The 18,655-nt window shown below is 39.5% G+C and overlaps 1 protein-coding gene across 8 annotated transcripts in view; it reads left to right on the top strand.

Annotated features, from left to right (window-relative positions):
* LNPEP (leucyl and cystinyl aminopeptidase) overlaps positions 1-18,655 on the top strand; it is a 62,938-nt gene that overhangs the window by 22,659 nt on the left and 21,624 nt on the right. For 7 of the 8 annotated variants that reach the window (XM_040090150.2, XM_040090156.2, XM_040090155.2 and 4 more), the window contains 6 exons: positions 1,143-1,983; positions 4,340-4,478; positions 7,162-7,293; positions 9,979-10,099; positions 10,201-10,355; positions 10,660-10,773. In XM_040090150.2, the coding sequence (XP_039946084.1) occupies positions 1,143-1,983; positions 4,340-4,478; positions 7,162-7,293; positions 9,979-10,099; positions 10,201-10,355; positions 10,660-10,773 (1,502 nt within the window). The remainder of the gene's footprint in view (positions 1-1,142; positions 1,984-4,339; positions 4,479-7,161; positions 7,294-9,978; positions 10,100-10,200; positions 10,356-10,659; positions 10,774-18,655) is intronic. The other variant, XM_040090157.2, reaches the window with a different exon arrangement.

The raw sequence follows: 18,655 nt of genomic DNA, 5'->3' as shown, positions 1-18,655 counted from the left end.
TAACACATAAATAATACAAGAACAGTTATATTCTGTGTTGTTTATAGATTGCCAAAATTAACATTCTTGCCAGAAATTAATAAAAGTTAGCCTACTTTACAATAAGTTTACATCCAGAGCAAAAATCAGGTTTCTTCTTCTGGGAGCAAATAATGTGGAAGATAGAGGTATGATGTAAATATTGTTCAGCTGACAGTACATATGCATGTCCAAAAGAGATTAGGTTCATTTCTAAAGCCTTGAAGTTGGGCAAAAGTATTGTCTAGTCCCTTGGATAGAACCTGTGATGGAAGACTAATTAGCTAAAAGATAACCTTTTACATAAACAGTGATAGGTATGATCAGAAGTTGCATTGAAATGTAACTGCATGCTGTATAAATGTGATTTTAAAATTTGGTATGAATTTCAATCCTTCATTTATATTCTGGTTCATTATCTATAAAGGGCAAATTTTATGGCGGCAAACACTCTGACTGGCACTGATTTGACTTCTTAGATGCGGGATTGTTTCAACAATTGTATGAGCTAAATCTTAAATGAAGATGTCAATTGGAACTATGATTTTTATACTGCTATTTTTTTTGTGTGAGAAATATTTTTATCTTTTTTGCAATGTTTGTGAAAAACTAGGTTTAAAAATGTCAAATGCATGTTTTATTTGTGTGGCTGCCATTGCATTGGCAGATTTTCTTCTCTGCTAAAGGACTCAAAAAGTAGCATATTTGAAACACTTCTAGAACTGTATTGGCTGCTGTGCTTTACTGTGCAACATAAGAAGTAATCCAACTTAAAGAATTTAGTTGAGTACAAATATAGTTTACTGGAGTAGAGGAAATATAGCCAAGCCAGTGACATCAGTGGACTGGGAGAGCAGTGCAGTGGTATAGCTGACCTCCAGTTATGGTATAAGATGCTTTTGATTTTGCACAAGGAAGGTACCCTTTTGAAGATACTGAAAGCAAAATTATGGTAGGCAGAAAAGCATAGAAATATTTCCAGGAAACAAAGTTAGAAAATGGAAGAGATCTTGATGGTATATACTGTAAAGATGTTTTCCCATTCTGTAATACATTGAAATATGTTCGAGGTGTTGCACTCAAGCCTGTTGTTTACCATATTAATATGGTAATTTCTTTTTCAGATCGAATCCAGTTACCCAAGAATATGATTGAAAACAGTATGTTTGAAGAGGAGCCCGATGTGGTTGACTTGGCAAAAGAGCCTTGTTTACATCCACTGGAGCCTGATGAAGTGGAATATGAACCAAGAAGCTCCCGTCTCTTGGTGCGTGGCCTTGGAGAGCATGAAATGGATGATGATGAAGAGGATTATGAGTCATCAGCAAAACTGCTGGGCATGTCCTTCATGAACAGAAGCTCAGGTCTGCAGAATAACATGTCTGTATATAGGCAAAATCCAAATGGATCGTGCTCAGTGCCCTCCACAAGGACCATGGTGGTTTGCACAGTTGTTTTTGTGATTGCATTTTCATTAATAATAGTGATTTATCTTCTTCCTAAGTGTACATTTACCAAAGAAGGCTGCCATAAAAAAAATCGTACAATGGAACTAATATACCCTTTGGCAACCAATGGAAAACTGTTTCCATGGGCAAAAATTAGACTTCCTCCTGATGTTGTACCAGTGCACTATGATATTGTCTTGCAGCCAAATTTAACTACTATGAAATTTGCAGGCTCTGTAAAAATAGTGGTCAACATCCTCCACGTAACTCGGAAGATTGTACTTCACAGCTCAGGACTTAATATCACCAAGGCAACAATTACTTCAGCACAATGGCATCAAGCAAAGCCAGTTGAATTTCTGGAATATCCATTGCATGACCAGATTGCACTCATGGCTCCGGATGATCTCCTTGCAGGACGGAATTATACTGTCGACATGGAATATTCATCTAATTTATCAGACACCTACTATGGCTTCTACAAAATTTCTTACAAGGATGAGAACTCTAGGCAAAGGTATGCCCACTAGTACAGGTTCTCTGTTCTGTCTCTTCTAGACTGTGCTTTGATAACAGAAGTAAAAAGGTTGCTTTTTTATTGGACATTTTATGCAACTGATTCCTTTTGAGAAAAATAAGTCTTTAATCTCTTGATTAATCTGCCTGAAAAATGTCTTTCATGGATGAGTTCCATAAGTCAGGGCAGTCTCTCCTACAGTGAAATATACTTCAGTGTGGAGGTTGTAGGTAGTTGTAGTATGACTTGGTTAAATTTTTAGTTTCTCTCTTTGGAAATTCTTCTCACATTTCATGAGCCTTTGAGCCTCAAGGCAGGGACTGAGGAAGTAAAGTCCTTTCATCATAGGAAGAGGCCAGGTTCAAGACCAGAGGAGCTCAATGGGGCCCAAAGGGATGCATCACACAGCCCTAAGGGAACTGGGAGATGCCATTGCCAAGACTCTCTCAATCATGTACGAAAAAGTCATGGCAGTCAGGCAAAGTCTCAGATAACTGGAGAAAAGGGAAACCATCGCACTTATTTTTACAAAGAGTAAATCAGTGCTTTTTGTCAAGAGGATTATTAAAAATCGGCCCGCCCTCCCCATTTCAAATGGGCCTTATGTTGTTCATGTATTTAAGAGTATTCATGCCTTTGTGGGCAAGTAACTATCCATGCAGGTCTTCCAGAAGCAGTGTGGTGCAATAAAAAAGAGACAGGAAAAGCAGTGTGGGTCAGCTAAGCAACTTACTGCAAGCATTAAAAACATGCATTCCCATGAAGTAAGCAGGCAGTAAGCAGTGGGTATAGAAAGCAAAAATCACCTCAATGATTGAAACTCAGTGGGTTTTTTTCTGTTCTGATGTAGCTGCAGCTTTCTTTTCTTTTTGAATTTACTGTAGTAGAAAGAGAATGCGTAATTGTTTATAGAGAAAAAATACGATCTGTGAGTTATTTTTTGAGGTTTTGTCCCCCTTCAGTCCGGTGCTACCTGCTTTTGTTCAGGAACAGGATGTAACACATGTTTTAACGTGTGTTTTTCAATAAGTACTTTTCAGATAACTCTTTAGTAATTTTTTTATTTACATTGCCTTGCCTGCCTCTTCTTTTTGCAAGTGCATTGTCTCTGTGTGCCTGTTGTCTGTAGTTTTACAAATGCAGACTGCTCTGATAACCTCTTTTGTTACTGCACTTTCTGTATAAAACTCAAACTATCAAGCTGATTTTGAAAGAAAATATATTTTCTTTGGTTTAGTTTTACTTTCTTTTGATTATTTTTTTCTGTCATCACAAAAATGTAAAAATTACCAAATGGCAAAATAACTCACTTAACTTGTTGTCAAAAGGAAAAAAAAAAAGGGGGGGGGGAGGGGTTTATTTCTATTTTTATGCAGAATGGTTCTTTATTCTTTGTTTCTCTTACACACAATCTTGGGGTGAAACTGGATTAATTTATCAGGGAGAAGAAACTTAAGAAGTTGAAGGCACGCATGTAGTTTTATCTTGTGACTTGTCAGCACTATACCTTCTCAGAGAAGCTGTATATCTGAAAAAGTTTGAATCATGGTGCAGAACAAATAAACCCAAACACTTGTGGGTAGCTTGGCAGTAGGTTAAAAAAAAAAAAGCAGGGGTAAAAAAAGCACAGTGTGTACCATCTTCTCCTTTTAGCACCAGTAAATATTTCAATTAATAGACTTGTTGAACTCTGTATTGTCTTGCAGGTGCAGAAGTCAGAGATACTCGCTAATCAAAAGGCATAATTTCTGTGGCTAGTTAGTATAAAAATGGTGGAGAAGGAACTTAGACTCCTGAGCAGTCTTCTTGTGATTATGAATAACTGTTGGATTAGAGACAAAGCAGTACATGAACTTGGACAGAATCCATCTACTAGCCAGTATAGGAGGCAGGCATACAGTTAGATAAACTGTGTTAACATCTGCAGGAAATAGCTTGGCAATTAGATGAAGAAGCTTCCTTGCAGTCCCATCTCCTGCAGAGGTTTCCAAACTCTTACTTAGTAGGCATGCTCACCAATACGATTTTTCAATCTGCTTTTTGTTCCCTCTGTAAAGTGGCTGGCTTATATTTTGGTGATAGTTTTGTAAGTGTGTTATTCCAGGTCCATTCTTCTTTGTTCAGAAAGCAAAAAAATAGCTAAGAATATTACTCCTCTAATAAGTACATTACTGGGTTTTAAAGAAAAAATTGTGAATGAGACATTCATTCTGACTGGCCCAGCCTTGTCATCTGTTGTTCAAAAGGCTATTCCCGTAACATAGTCTTAGAATGTTTGGGAGGGACTGTTCTATCCTAAACAGACATTTGTGCTTTTAATAATTCTTATTTTGCTTTTCTCTGCTCTTCCCATTAGGTGGTTTGCAGCAACTCAGTTTGAACCTCTGGCAGCAAGGTCTGCTTTTCCATGCTTTGATGAACCAGCACTTAAAGCTACTTTTTTAATCAAGATCAAAAGGGATGAGAAACTTTCTGCTCTGTCAAATATGCCAAAGGTACCTTTTTGTAGGGCAATTTTAGTAGAGCTGCTGCCTAGGTAATCTGCTTCAGTGTTTTTGACTGTGTTTTTATTGCAGTAAGTAATGTCTAGGGGATTGACCTGAATGAGTAGGCTATAAATTATATGACTTTATCAACTGTTTTGTTCTCAAAGACTTGAACTTTGTAGGGAAAAAAAAAGCTCAGTGCATTGCACAGTGTAGCATATTACTGACAGACAGTTGAATAACATAAGGATTCCTGTTGAAATTAAATGAACCATTATTTTGCAAAGTTTGTGTTGCTGGTGTCAGTGGCCTCAACAGCCCTTAAGGTTTGCTTTTGAGTTTTCTGTGTTTGCTGCTGCTGCACTTGTGCAGAGTACTGAAGTATCTTCAGCAGTATTTTACATAGCTAGCACCAGTCTGCGTGAAAAATAAGGCTGGTCTTGAGAAATATGCTTCTGTGGCTAAATGAGGGGAGGCGTGGCATGTATACAGAGTCTGCTCCGGAATGTGAAGGAGGGATCTGATGTTCTTTCAGCTAGAATTTTTCGGACAAAATCTTGTAAGAGCTTTAAGTATCTGAATTTTATGGTGGTGTTTTATGCCACTACGCCTTTGGACGAACTTTTGTGGAAGCCTAATTCATTTAGACAGATGAGAAAGACTAAGATTACCTAGTCTGTGTCGGAACTAGGTATTCCCTCATCAAAACATTACCACCATTTATCACCCAGCAGAAAATCAATCCTGACAATGGTCTAACCAGTAATGAGAAAATTACACCTTTGGTGTTGCTGGTACGTTTATGTACTCTGTGCAGCTTGGGTTCCAGAACCTGTCTAAAGCTTAGGTGCTGATGCAGGTGCCTTGTTTTTGAAAACCAAGCTAATAATTGCAACTTTCAAATAGCATCTTTTCAATGTGTATGAACATTTATTTGGATTTGTAGTAATTCTTAGCAATTACAAGAAGAAATGGACTCTGGTGGACAACTCTCCTCTTCTGTGTAAACAAGAAACTCACTCTCCCCTGCTAAGAGCTGGGCAAGTGGCTAAGGCATCTTTCAACAGCCCCCCAAGTTCTTCATGTGCAGAAAGGAAATGATGGTTTAGCACTGCTGAATACACCCAGTTAGCTCTGTTGGTCTGAGCAGGGTGCTAATAATGCCAAGGTTGTGGCTTAGGACCGTGTATGGGCCATTCACTTGGATTTGGATTCCATGGTCCTTGTAGATTCTTTCCAGCTCAGAATATTTTGTGATGTGTGCAGCAGACATTGCTGAAATAATCATCTATTACCTATATGAGCAAGAGATCTCAGAAGTAGGTCTTGTCAGCTAGTGTGTGCATCACTAACTGGCAATATGTAGTGTCTGGCATGGATTAAGGCTAGAAATAAACTGCGTATTTTGGACCTGTGGAGCTGCCTTTTGTGGTTTTGTTTGTTATGGGTTTTGCAGGCTTTTTTGTGTTGTGTTTTTGTTTTTGTTTTGGTTTTTTCAATGAGGATAAGTAATTTTTTGAACCAGTTTATCTGCAGCTGCAGCAGATTTTCTTAAACAGACTGTCACCTCCTTATGAAGCAAGAGCTGTAATAAAGGCATAAATTTATGATTTCACTGGAGGAATTCAAAGATGGCATTCTGCTTATATATAATGGTCAGATTAAATTACTATAGTGGTTATAGCTTCAGGTTTAAAAATCCTTTTTTTTCTTTAAGGCTGACAGTTAAATTTTCAGTGACAGTTAAACATCAAAACATTGGTTTCAAATGATCTTGTCTAAAACGAAGGTAATGGTTGTTGGTTTTTAAACATCTGTGGGTTCTGAAAAAGAAATCATATATGAAGTTCAGAATTTATGGACTGCCATCTCTCTCTCCAGACCTTTAGTATTCTGCACTATAGTGTTTTTAAACATTTTGCTTTATTCTTTTTGTATTTTTTGTTTGTGAAGGAGTACATAGAAAAGTACTTTAATGATTATAGCATGCTTTTCTAGGACTAGTATTACGGAAAACTGCACAAAAAGGAAGTTGAGGTACAGTGTCTTACATCGTATCTTACTGTGTGCTCAGAAAACTGGGCAGACAGTTACTTTTGTCAGTGTATGTTTAAGCTGGGCATGTTTTTGTATTGAAGTAACTGAGATCTTTGATTTTCCTCAGTTTTTAAAATGTGTTCTCTTTTGATTAGTAAAAGTGCATCTGAGGAATATTTTGTTCGGTTTTGAAATAGCAAGTTTCTCTGGTTACTTAGTATTGCTGAGACTTAACGTAAAGAGACAAATGTTTAACTCATGTAACATCAGTATTTTTAGTAGGCTGTGCTGAGCTGTGTCTCTTGTCTAGCCTAATGCTCCCTTGAATTAACGCTGATCTGTGTTCACTTTGGATTGTGCTGGGACTGTAAATGCAAACCAGATTAGATTAGTTTCTCCAACAGAGGAGCTGTTTGGTGATACTACATAATAAAACTTGACAAATTTTTGTGTATATAGGCGTAAATGTTTCATGTAGTTTTAAGTTTGTTACATTGCTGTATAATCAGTCCCACTGAAATATAACAAAAACATCAAGATATTATGTAAGCTTGCTTATAAACTGTTCATAGCATGAAATAATTATGTAACACTGATTTATTTGATGTCCTGGTGTTCTTTTGTTTGCATTAATAATTCTTCATTTCCCCTGCAGAAAGCCACTACACCCGTGACAAATGGAATTGTTCAGGATGAATTTTTTGTGAGTTTGAAGATGAGCACCTATCTAGTAGCTTTTGTTGTTGCAGACTTGAAGAATGTCAGCAGGGAAAGTAATGGGACTCTGGTATGTGTGTGTTTCCTGTTAAGTTCTGCTTCACTCTTCCCAAGCTGACCAGGCTACTAAACAAAACAAAAAGATGCCCAAACCAGCAAGTAAACTCTGTCTCTTTTAAATGTATTTATCTTCTTGGTTTCATTATACCCATCTAAAGCAGGGGCCAAAAGCCGTATGCTATAAAGTGACTGAGGTGATACCAGACTTCTATAGAATATAGAATATACTTTTACAGCAAGGGACTCTGAATCAGGTCTTGTTAAAAGTGGAAATTTACAAAATATAGAAGTCCTAAGAGCTTTCAGAGCTGGAGGGTTTAAACTCTTCTTTTCACTGCTTCATCTGTGACTAGTAATGTCATGCAAACCAGGAGTTGTTCTGAGGATGTAAAGAAATGTGACAGGTTTTCAGGAACACCTACACGTGGTTTCAAGCTGTGCGACAAAGATTATCTGTACCTGCCAAGTTAGCATATCTAAAATGTCATGCCCTAAAGTAAAGCAGATTTAGGCTGACTTAAGGTCTGCGTTTAGTCACTTAAATACAGTTATTTAATTCTGTTTTTCCAAAGGTTCCAAACATCAGACAGTGGGTTCTGCTTGAGCTTTGTCCTTTGCAAGGGTATGGCCTATTACTACAATGTGTGCAGTTAGAGCAACTAATGAATAAACGTGGTAATATTAGTAGATGCTCCTTTATCTTATTTTAGAAAGTGCAGAGGTTTCACTTAAGCTACAACTTTCGTGACTCTAGCAGAAACTGCCCCTTTGTGGTGAAATGTCAGAAGTGCCTATGTACCTAGAAAAAGCCAGAGGGAATAGTGCTGGTAGCATTGTAGAAGGAGAAGCCTGCTCTTTAATCCAGTAACAAACACAAGTAAAGATACTAGACAGACTTTAATTCTGATCTAGACAAGTATTTCTAGTGAAAGCTGAAAAGAGCAGAATGTTACACTTCTTTTTCCCACCTTGTGGCTTTTACTCAGGTCTGTGTTTGAACTGTACTCTGGTAAAACCACACAGTCAGTTCTTGAGGCAGTTAACTTTTTAACTTAAGAATACTTCTTACTTATCTTGGTTATTTTTAATTTCTTCTTTCTCTAATTTATTAGTGATTTAATCTTATTAAGAATACTTGCTACCTTGAACGGAGAAAGCATAAGAATACCAAGTAATGCCAGAGTTTTAGTAAGTCTAAAGTAGTCTCATCAGTGTCTAGCAAGTCAAGGAAGTCTGTAAAAAGGAAGCATATATTGACATTTCCCAGGAAATACAGACTTAGGCAGTTTGTGGCTGGGAAATCCAAAGAATTTAATCTTCACAGAGAAGAGGTTAATTGTCATGAAAGCTTTAAGATACAGTGTAGAGTTGAAGTAAAGTTGCTTCATTGCTCAAAATGCAATGAGATTTTTCTCAACTCCAGATGATCCTGGTGATGCCTTAAGTTTTACCTTTCCTGTATTTCAGATTCTGTGCTGCCTAGGGGTGTAGTTCTGAGCCTCATATTAGGTCCTAGTCAGTTCTCTTCGCAGAGTAGGTAGACAAAACAAATCCTTTTTCTGCTGAAGACCAAGGACAATGAGTACAGCTTTCAGGCCCAAAAGCATAAACAGTGGTGGACCGAAGAGAGAAACAAGAAGGATGAGACTTCATGACCTGAGGCTGTGGTTGGACAATTGGGCCTCAATATGCAAATGGACCAAAACTTATAAAAGTGTTTTTTGTGACCATTTTTAGTCCACCCTTGATGTAGCCCTGGCCAGGCTCTTGTCCTGCCCAAGGTGTACCTTAAGACCTTTCAATAATTATCTACTTTATTCTCTAGCTCTGTCGAGTCTCTGTTTCAGATGAGCCTTCCCAAGGCATCAGTTTTTGGTGACTACAAAGGGACAGTGAGTTTTGTTTCGAGCTTGCCATGAATAATGCTTTTGTACTCCAGGATCGGTAGACTAGATTCTTATTTATATGTACTTCATTCAAACTCAAAAAATTAAAAGGTGACCTTCATCTGCTTGAAATGTTTTTTGTTGAACTACTTTATAGCACAGAAAGAAGGACTCCTTCTTTACGGAACTGGAATATGGTTCTCCATGTATTTCTTTGTTTTTGTAGGAAACGGTGTCCTAAATGTGAATCTACCTGTAACCTAATGAAAGATGTTTTCTTAGTACAGACAATTCAACATGAGTAGGGGGAGATTGTAACCTCTCAGTTTTTGTAAATGCTTCTTGCATCATGTCTAAGGTATGTGGCCATACCTTAGATAGGGATGAGCTTAATGCCAGTTACTATCTTTGAGAGACTTTCTTGCAGATTATACTACTGCTATCATACTATAAGTGATATCATAGCCTAAAAATCAGTTGAGGTAGACAGGGAGGGTCACTTAGTAACTCCTGAGGGATTTTAAAATTTGTGTCATGTAGACCTTTTTTGAGCAAGTTTCTTAAAGCTGTCGTTCTTGAATTGTTCTTGCATACACACAGGACAGTGTCCCTGTATTTTGACTAGTTAATAAGCTCTAGTAAGAAAAATAAGCTTTTTCTGTGCAGCTTCATAACTACTGTACATAATTTGTGTATGTACTTGCAAAAATGTGTCTTACCTGTTTCAGGAACTCCTGCCAGCTCTTCCTTCATCTAAATCTTGTGTAGATATAAGTTTCAAAATATTTTCCCTTCTCTGTTTGGACTAGGTATCTGTCTATGCCACACCACAGCATCTAAACCAAGTTGGGTATGCCCTAGACACAGCAGTGAAGTTTCTGGAATTTTACCAAAAATACTTTTTAATGAAATATCCTCTTGAAAAATTAGGTAAGTTCTTTAGGACTTAAAAAAAAAAAGCTGGAAAATGCATGGGAATTTTCATTGCTTTAAATAGCAATTTTCAAAATCTTCTTTCAAATCTTTTCCAGACCTGGTGGCAATTCCTGATTTTCAGTCTGGTGCAATGGAAAACTGGGGCTTGATCACCTTCCGAGAAACAACGCTCTTATTTGACAATAATACTTCTTCAGCAAGGGATAAAAAGCTAGTAACTGCAGTGATAGCACATGAACTTGCCCATCAGGTACTAGTCTGGGAAGGTTATTGTTTTAGTTTTATTTTCTTTGTTTTTTAAGTGCAGTTCTGTCCTCCCTTCACTGTGACTGGGTTGTGCATTGTATCTATTCAGAAGATTTGCAGGTGCATTTTCTACAGCACAATAGGCAGAGTGCAACTCTTATGCCATGCTTAAGGAGTTGTTGCTGCAGAGCCTTTACTGTGGTTTTGATTAACCTTCATTTTACCACAAGGTAGAGCAGAGAATAGATGGAGTAATTCTCATTTGAATTTAAATTTTAGCAAATAATGATGGTTTTGGTCTTTCGCAGTGGTTTGGCAATTTAGTAACTATGGAATGGTGGAATGATCTCTGGCTGAATGAAGGATTTGCCACGTTCATGGAATACTTAGCCATGGACGAGGTTTTTCCGGAATTACAATCGGTAAGTAATTTCTGAAATTACATTTACTGTACCGTCAGTATTGTCTGGTTTTAGTGCAGCCTATAAATGATTGATACTTATAAACTGATACTGAAATTAATTTTGGGAACCATTGAGATCATTCTACATCTCTGCTTTGGCATTTTATTATATTGGAAGTGGCTTTGAGAAGGGTACATTGTTTCTGTGGTTCTAAAATTTCTTTTGCTTTATTTTGGTAGTAATCTACATGCAGTCTACTGTATTTTGTGAAGGTTAAAGTATTCTGTGCAAAATAGCACGTGTTAAAACATGTAGATGACTATATTTCAAATTATAATTTAAAATCTTTCTAGAACAGGTCGAGACATGTTGTTGAACAAGTTTTCTACTTCTGCTTTTCCTAATAGGCCTAGGAAGCTTTAAGTTATTAAATATGCCTGAGGTTGCAAGCATATGAAAGAAACAGGGTTCCCAGTCACAGTATAACCAGAGACGTTTATTAAAAGTGTACATAACTTCTAGAATATTTTCATCATTAGGTTAGAATAGTGTGAGCCTGGAAAGCTAATAGTATAATTGTTAATAAGCTTACTAACCAATGATCTTCATGATCAATTTCCTAATAGCAACATCAGACTTTTCTCTTAAATGCTTGTATAATAGTTCTTTCTGCAAACTACTGTGTACCTTTTAACTGTTACATTTTTTAAAACTTTGTCTGCTGTCTTGGCTAAATAATCTTTTCTTTCTAACTAAATGGTCTTTGTTGTCTCAATTATAAGTCCCCTTTGTTTTCTTTCCCTATCTCTCCGCCTTTCTTTTTTACTAAGTATCGCATAGCTAGTACAGTGTATCTGCGTAAGCATTACCTGCTTTACATTCTGATGGATAAGACATTGAATACAAGAAAATACACATGGTAAAAATAATTACTAAAAGTGGTATGAGTTCTACTGCAGTGAAGCCAACTACATATTTGACCCAAGGTCCAAAAATAAATCTTCTCAGCCAGGAGAATAGGCCGAATGGATCCCATCCCTGGTTTTGCTGCAGTTCTCCAGACAGCTCCTTCCATTCCTGCATGCTTTTGTGAATGGATTCAGAGTGGTCACTCTGGTTCATACAGCACATTCCCTTGAAGTCTTCACATCCATGACCTTGGGCTAATAGTAAAAAGTCTATTGCTACAATCTTTTGCAGTGTTGCAAGATGTACTGAGTCAACATCTGTTAACAATCCTGTTCAAGCATTACTAGTAGCATTACTTTTGCAAGCCAACACCTAGTTTATTAATTTTGTTCAAGGCATGTACAGTATCAATAGAGGCAACTAACTAAAGGAACTAAAAAAATCTCTTCACTCTATTCCAGAATTCAGCCACAGAGTTACAGTCAGGGTCAAATGATTTAGCATCACATTTATTTCACCTATGTTGTAGTGTCCATTTGGTTGGAGTTTTGAGACTGAGATGAAACACGGTCAAACGACCAAAAGGACATGGACCTCCCACATGGAATGCCTTTCCATGCTCTGTTGCCACATACTGAAAAGATGTTATCAGGCAGGCTTATTGCACTGGTCTCTGTTGTGATTTGTGAGGGAGTAGTAAAATTGCATGAGGCAGAAGCATTATGATAAATGCTAGTGCCAGTTATGTCAACCCCTGCGTCATCTGGTTTTGGATCATTAGCATAATTAAGGTAAAAACACACAAGAACTTTTATAGAGCCAAGCACGTCTAGCCCTTGAGGCTGCAGTGAGAGAGCAGGGAAGTTACTTGTTTTTCTAATGCCTCCATCAGTATTGCCCAGGTACCATTCCAAAGACTGACCAGCATTGGACTGCTGTGATCCCAAACATCACGATCTACTTTTAACCTGGAGTTGTGCAATCACATGTAACTGATTAATTGTATCACTCTTTCCATTCATCCTTTGTCAAAGGAATGCCAACCAGATATGTCTAAAATTTGTCACTGGGACTGGTCATGGATATACAAAGGGTAGATTGGTTAATGCTTTAGCTAATGTGAGCCAAACCTTGGCTCTGGTTGTGGGACCCATGTTTTGTTTACATTCATTGAGAAAATGCTGAGGATGATAAAAAGGATTACATATGTTGTACCTAAACCCATAATAGTTGATTACCAAAGTAAAATTGTGTTGCCTTCAAGTTTTCATCCCTTCTGTGGCGGGTTTGACGTTCTTCACAGGTAACCAATGAGCTCCTGTGGATAGAGAAACATGGCCATAACCACACCCCCACGTTAGCAAGTGCACAGCGGCTAGCCACTGTCCACTCTGCAAAACTTTATAATAAATAAGTCATTGAGAATCTGTTAAAGCATCATGAGAAAACCTTTTTTTCACTTGCTGTTTTGTTATCAAATCTGGAAATACTTAAAAAACTTAAAACAAATGTTGTTTTGTCCAATTTTTCCTGAGGTATAAGGGGATCCCCCCTCTTTTGTTTATGAAGCATATGCTTTAGAAGGGCATGTGTTGATTCCACAAGAGCTTCACCTGTTGAGGAATGAGGTATACCAGTTAAGTGATTACACCCCGACAATGAAGAAGGGTTTTCATTGGTTGTGAAACATATGCTGTACCATTATCAGTTTTCACTACTTTCAGGACTTCTAAGGTAGCAATAGCTCACAACATGTGTTTAACGATGTCTCTTGTCTTTCCCCCTTTATGAGTGGAGGCAACAAAAAATTTGGGATATGTGTCATGTGATACATGCACATGTATTAGGGTGCCAAAGGGGAAACACATGTAGCATCCATTTGCCAGACTTCATTGACACCTAAACCTCTTGGATTTGTCCCTACTGTGGTGCGTAAGGGTGTTAAATGAGCACAATCAGGGCAAGAATGAACAATTTGTCTGGCTTGAGAAAGGGTAAGATCAGATGGTTTAGTCAAAGCTTTTGCATTCTGGTGCTAAAAGTCATGTGACAACTTTGTGTAATTTGATTGGGGACTGTTGCTGTCATCTTCAGAGTGTCAGCAGCTGCGCTGCCTTCCACCAGAAGCCCAGGCAATGATGAGTGAGACCTCAGATGCATAACATAAAACCAGTGAGATCTGCATCAAACAAAACCATACAAAGTAGATAACAGCATAACCAAATCTTTGTTGAGTACTTGCTTTAAAAAGTACTGTTCAATATGGTTTAAAATACCTACTGCATACAAGGAATCTGATATTAAGTTGAAAGATTCATTTTGAAACAACTGAAAAGCTTTTACAGTGGCTGCTAACCCTACTAGTTGTGTTGACCTTGCCTGAAAAATCACAGTTTTCACAATCCCCTGTGGAGTTGTTCCAAACAAATGCTTTCTGAGTTTTCCCAGAACCATGGATGAAAACTGTCTTTGCTCCAGACAGGGGCTGTGATGATGTTAGAAAACATGGCTGTAAAGAAAGATCTTTTAAAGATTGCAAAAGTTTATTTTTCAGCACAGAATTAACAGTGTTTCCCAAAAAGTCTGTTAGGGCAGCATGTAAAGATAATGATTCTTGGAACATATCCTGAAAAGCGTTTTCAGGCAAAGGAATGTGGGTTTGAGAAGGATCTTGCCCACTTAGGGTCTGGCATCATTTTCATGCTGTGGAAACAAGTCTAGCAATCATGTTAAGCAATGTAGTTACTGTTTTTGAAAATGTGTGAGGTAAAAATACCCATTCTATTATTCACAATTGTTTATACACCACTGTGCTATTAGTGCATATAGTTAGAATTGAGCCAGGGTAAGAAAAAGGATCTGTGGTAACTCTGCTTTTTGTCTGGATACAGAAGAGGTCTGGATTTTTTTTGTTACAAGTTAAAATGCTTCAGGGGCTTCTGCATCCAGCTTGTGAGGAGAGGAGATAGTAAATCTCCCTTAAACAAGCGTGACAATTCCTCAGTGGAGATACCAAGGGTAGGTCTGAGCCAATTAATAGTCCCTAATAATTCTTGCAAATCATTTAGTGTTTTAATAGAGGTCTGCAGCACGATGGGCTGAGGAACAATTTGCTGTTCAAATAATAGAAACCTTAAGTATTTCCATGGTGGAACAGTTTGAACCTTGTCAGCTGCAATACAAAGACCAAATTTATCAAGAGAAAAAACCAAAAAAACAGAACAATTTGGCAATACTACAGGGTTGTCTGCTGCTAGCAGCATATTATCCATATATTGATACAACAAAACCTTTGAAAAGTGCTGTCACACCAGTTTTAAAGCACTTGCTACCACAAACAGACATATTGTAGGAGCGTTTCTCATTTCTTGTGGTAACAAGTCCAGTGAAACCTTTGCATAGGTTCACTTTTGTTCAAGGATGGTAATGAAAAAACAAAACAAGGTGCAGCATCAGGGTGTAATGCAGTTGTGAAAAAACAATCTTTTAAGTCAGTGATTAACAATTCCCATGTTTCAGGGATCATTGCTGGTTTAGGAATACTGGGTTGCTGAGTGCCCATCAGGGCTGTTAGTGCGCTGATAACTCTCAGATCTTGTAAGTCTCCATTTGCCAGTCTTTTTGGGTTCAAAAATATTGGGGGGTTACACAGGCTTGTAGAAGGAACTGTGTTTCCCAGATCCAGTTGTTCTTTGACCAATTTTTGTGCTTGTTGCAGCCATTCCCCTCTGAGGGGCCACTGATACACCCACTGAGGGGTATTGATGTTCTGTGTGAGTTTAAGTCTCAGCTGCACACCAGTGGCCCTTTTTACAAATTTGTTGTCAGAATCAGTCCCCACTCTGATAACAGATCTCTTTCCCACAGTGTGCATTTAGTAGAAAGTACATACAGTTTGAGCTATGCTTATTTCCCCTCTGGCCCATACACCATGAGTTCCTTAGCTGACTGCTGTGGCATCGGCTGACTTCCCATGCCTGTGATGATCACTGATGGCATTGTCAGGGGCCAGGTAGGTGGCCATTCACGTTCACTGATGATGGTTTTGTTGTCTCCAGTATCTGCTGATCCTGTGAAAGACTTGCCATCTACAACACAGGTTAGAAAAGATTGCTGCACTGAAATAAGTTTACACCAGTAAATGTGGAGTGTTTGTGCACCCAAAACCTCCAGTGCCTTTGTCAGCATTGACAGATGGTATCAATTTAATGTTCGGTAGTGTAGGGAGTGATATCACTTGAGCAATGCATCAGTCTGTTATTGTCCACCCAACCAGGAAGAAGAAGTGGACAACTTAATCTATAAGCAGCTAGAGAATGTTTCAGGATCATCAGCCCTTGTTCTTGTAGGTTACTTCAACCTGCCAGACATCTACCGGGAACATAATACAGTGGAAAAGAGGCAGTCCTGGAAATTTTTAGAGTGCGTGGAGGACATCTTTTTGTCGCAGCTGGTGGGTGAACCCACCAGGGGAGGGACTATATTAGATTTGCAAATAGAGATGGGCTGGTGGGAGATGTGGTGGTTGGAGGCCGATTGGGGCAGAGCGATCATGAAATTTAGGGTTCTCCATATTCAGTGAAATCAGGAGGAACTCCAGTGAGACTCTTACACTGGACTTCTGGAGGGCAGACTTTGGCCTATTTAGGAGACTTATTCAGAGAGTTCCTTGGGAAGCAGCCCTTAAAAACAAAGTAGTTCAGGAAAGCTGGGTGTGCTTAGAAACAGAGATCTTGAGGGCACCAGGAGCAGACTGTCTGTGTGTGCCAAAAGATGAGTCAATGAGGTAAACATCCAGCCTGGATGGGCAACGAGGTTTTGGAGGAACATAGGAATAAAAAGAGGATGTATCATCTTTGGGAGGAGGATCAAGTCTCTCAGGACATATTTAAGAGGGCTGCGAAAGCATTTAGGGAAAAAATTAGGGAGGTCAAAGCACAGTTTGAACTAAAAATGGCAGCTTCTGTAAAGGATAATAAGAAATGTTTCTACAAATACATTAATGGTAAAAGGAAGGGTAAGACCAACCTTTGTTCTTTATTGGATGAGGGAGGGAACTTAGTAACGGCAGATGAGGAGAAGGCAGAAGTGCTTAACGCCTTCTTAGTCGCAGGTTTTAGTGGGAAGATGGCTTGCCTTCAAGACAGCTGTTCTCTTCGGTTGGTAGATGGTATCAGGGAACAGAATGATCTCCCCATTATCCAAGAGGAGGCAGTCAGAGAACTGCTGAGATATTTGGATATTCGTAAATCTATGGGCCCAGATGGGATCCATCCCAGGGTGATGAGAGAACTGGCAGATGAGCTTGCTAAGCCACTCTCATCATCTACCATCAGTCTTGGCTGACTGATGAGGTTCCGGATGACTGGAAGCTGGCCAATGTGACACCTGTTCACAAAAAGGGTGGGAAGGAGGATCCTAGTAATTATAGACCAGTCAGCCTGACCTCAGTACCTGGCAAGATAATGGAACAGTTTATATTAAGTGCCATCACACAGAACTTACAGGATGGCCAGGGTATCAGACCCAGCCAGCATGGGTTTAGGAGGGGTAGGTCATGTTTGACCAGCCTGATCTCCTTTTATGACCAGGTGACCCACCTGGTGGATGCAGGGAAGGCTGTGGATGTTGTCTGTTTGGACTTCAGCAAGGCCTTTGACACTGTCTCCCACAGCACACTCCAGGATGAGCTGTCAGCCTGTGGCTTGGACAGGAGCACTCTTCCCTAGGTCAGGAGCTGCCTGGATGGCCGGGCCCAGAGAGTGGTGGTGAATGGTGCTGCATCCAGCTGGCAGCCAGGCACCAGTGGTGTCCCTCAGGGGTCTGTGCTGGGGCCAGTTCTGTTCAATATCTTTATTGATGACATGGATGAGGGTATTGAATCTTTGATTAGTAAATTTGCAGATGACACTAAGCTGGGGGCATGTGTCGATCTGTTGGAAGGTAGGATGGCCCTGCAGAGAGATCTGCACCAGTTGGATGGATGGGCAGAGTCTAATAAGATGAAGTTTACTAAGTCCAAGTGCCGAGTCCTGCACTTTGGCCACAATAACCCCCTGCAGCGTTACAGGCTGGGGATGGTGTGGCTGGACAGTGCCCAGGAGGAAAGGGACCTGGGGGCACTGGTGACAGCAGCTGAACATGAGCCAGCAGTGTGCCCAGGTGGCCAAGAGGGCCAATGGCATCCTGGCCTGGATCAGGAATGGTGTGGCCAGCAGGAGCAGGGAGGTCATTCTTCCCCTGTACTCAGCCTGGTGAGGCCAAACCTTGAGTATTGTGTCCAGTTCTGGGCCCCTCAGTTTAGGAACGACGTTGAGATGCTTGAGCGCATCAAGAGGAAGCAACAAGGCTGGTGGGCTTGGAACACAAACCCTGTGAGGAGCAACTGAGGGAGCTGGGGAGAAAAGGAGACTCAGAGATGACCTTAATCACTCTCTGCAACTCCCTGAAGGGTGGTTGTAGACAGCTGGGGGTTGGTCTCTTTCTTCAGGCAGCAACTGACAGGAGAAGACACAGTCTCAGGCTGTGTCAAGGGAAATAGAGGTTGGATATTAGGAAAAAGTTTTTAATGGGAAATGTGATAAAGTACTGGAATGGCTTGCCTGGGTAGGTGGTGGAGTCACCATTCCTGGACACGGATGTGATGTTTAAAAAAAGACTGGATGTGGCACTCAATGCCATGATCTAGTTGAGGTGTTAGGTCATGGGTTGACTCAGTGATCTTGAAGGTCTCTTCCAACCTGGACATTCTGTCATTCTGTGATCCTGCTGGAATAGTACAAGGTGGATTAGGAGTCCAAGCTATGATTTTTATTTCTCCCCTAGAATCAGTCGATGATTCCTGGTAAAATAAGTCCACTTTAGATGATGATGATGATGGTTTCCCAAGTAACAATATGAGGAAGGGGTCCATTGAAACCTGTAGGTATAAGGTGAACCAATGTGTCATTTATTGTGGTTGTGGTGGAAACTGCCAAGTCCAGGCCAGCAC

This window comes from Hirundo rustica, chromosome Z (assembly GCF_015227805.2).
Source record: "Hirundo rustica isolate bHirRus1 chromosome Z, bHirRus1.pri.v3, whole genome shotgun sequence".
In the NCBI taxonomy this organism is placed as follows: domain Eukaryota; kingdom Metazoa; phylum Chordata; class Aves; order Passeriformes; family Hirundinidae; genus Hirundo; species Hirundo rustica.
Note: the sequence above shows the minus strand (reverse complement) of the source record. Positions and strands in the feature narration are given on the sequence as shown.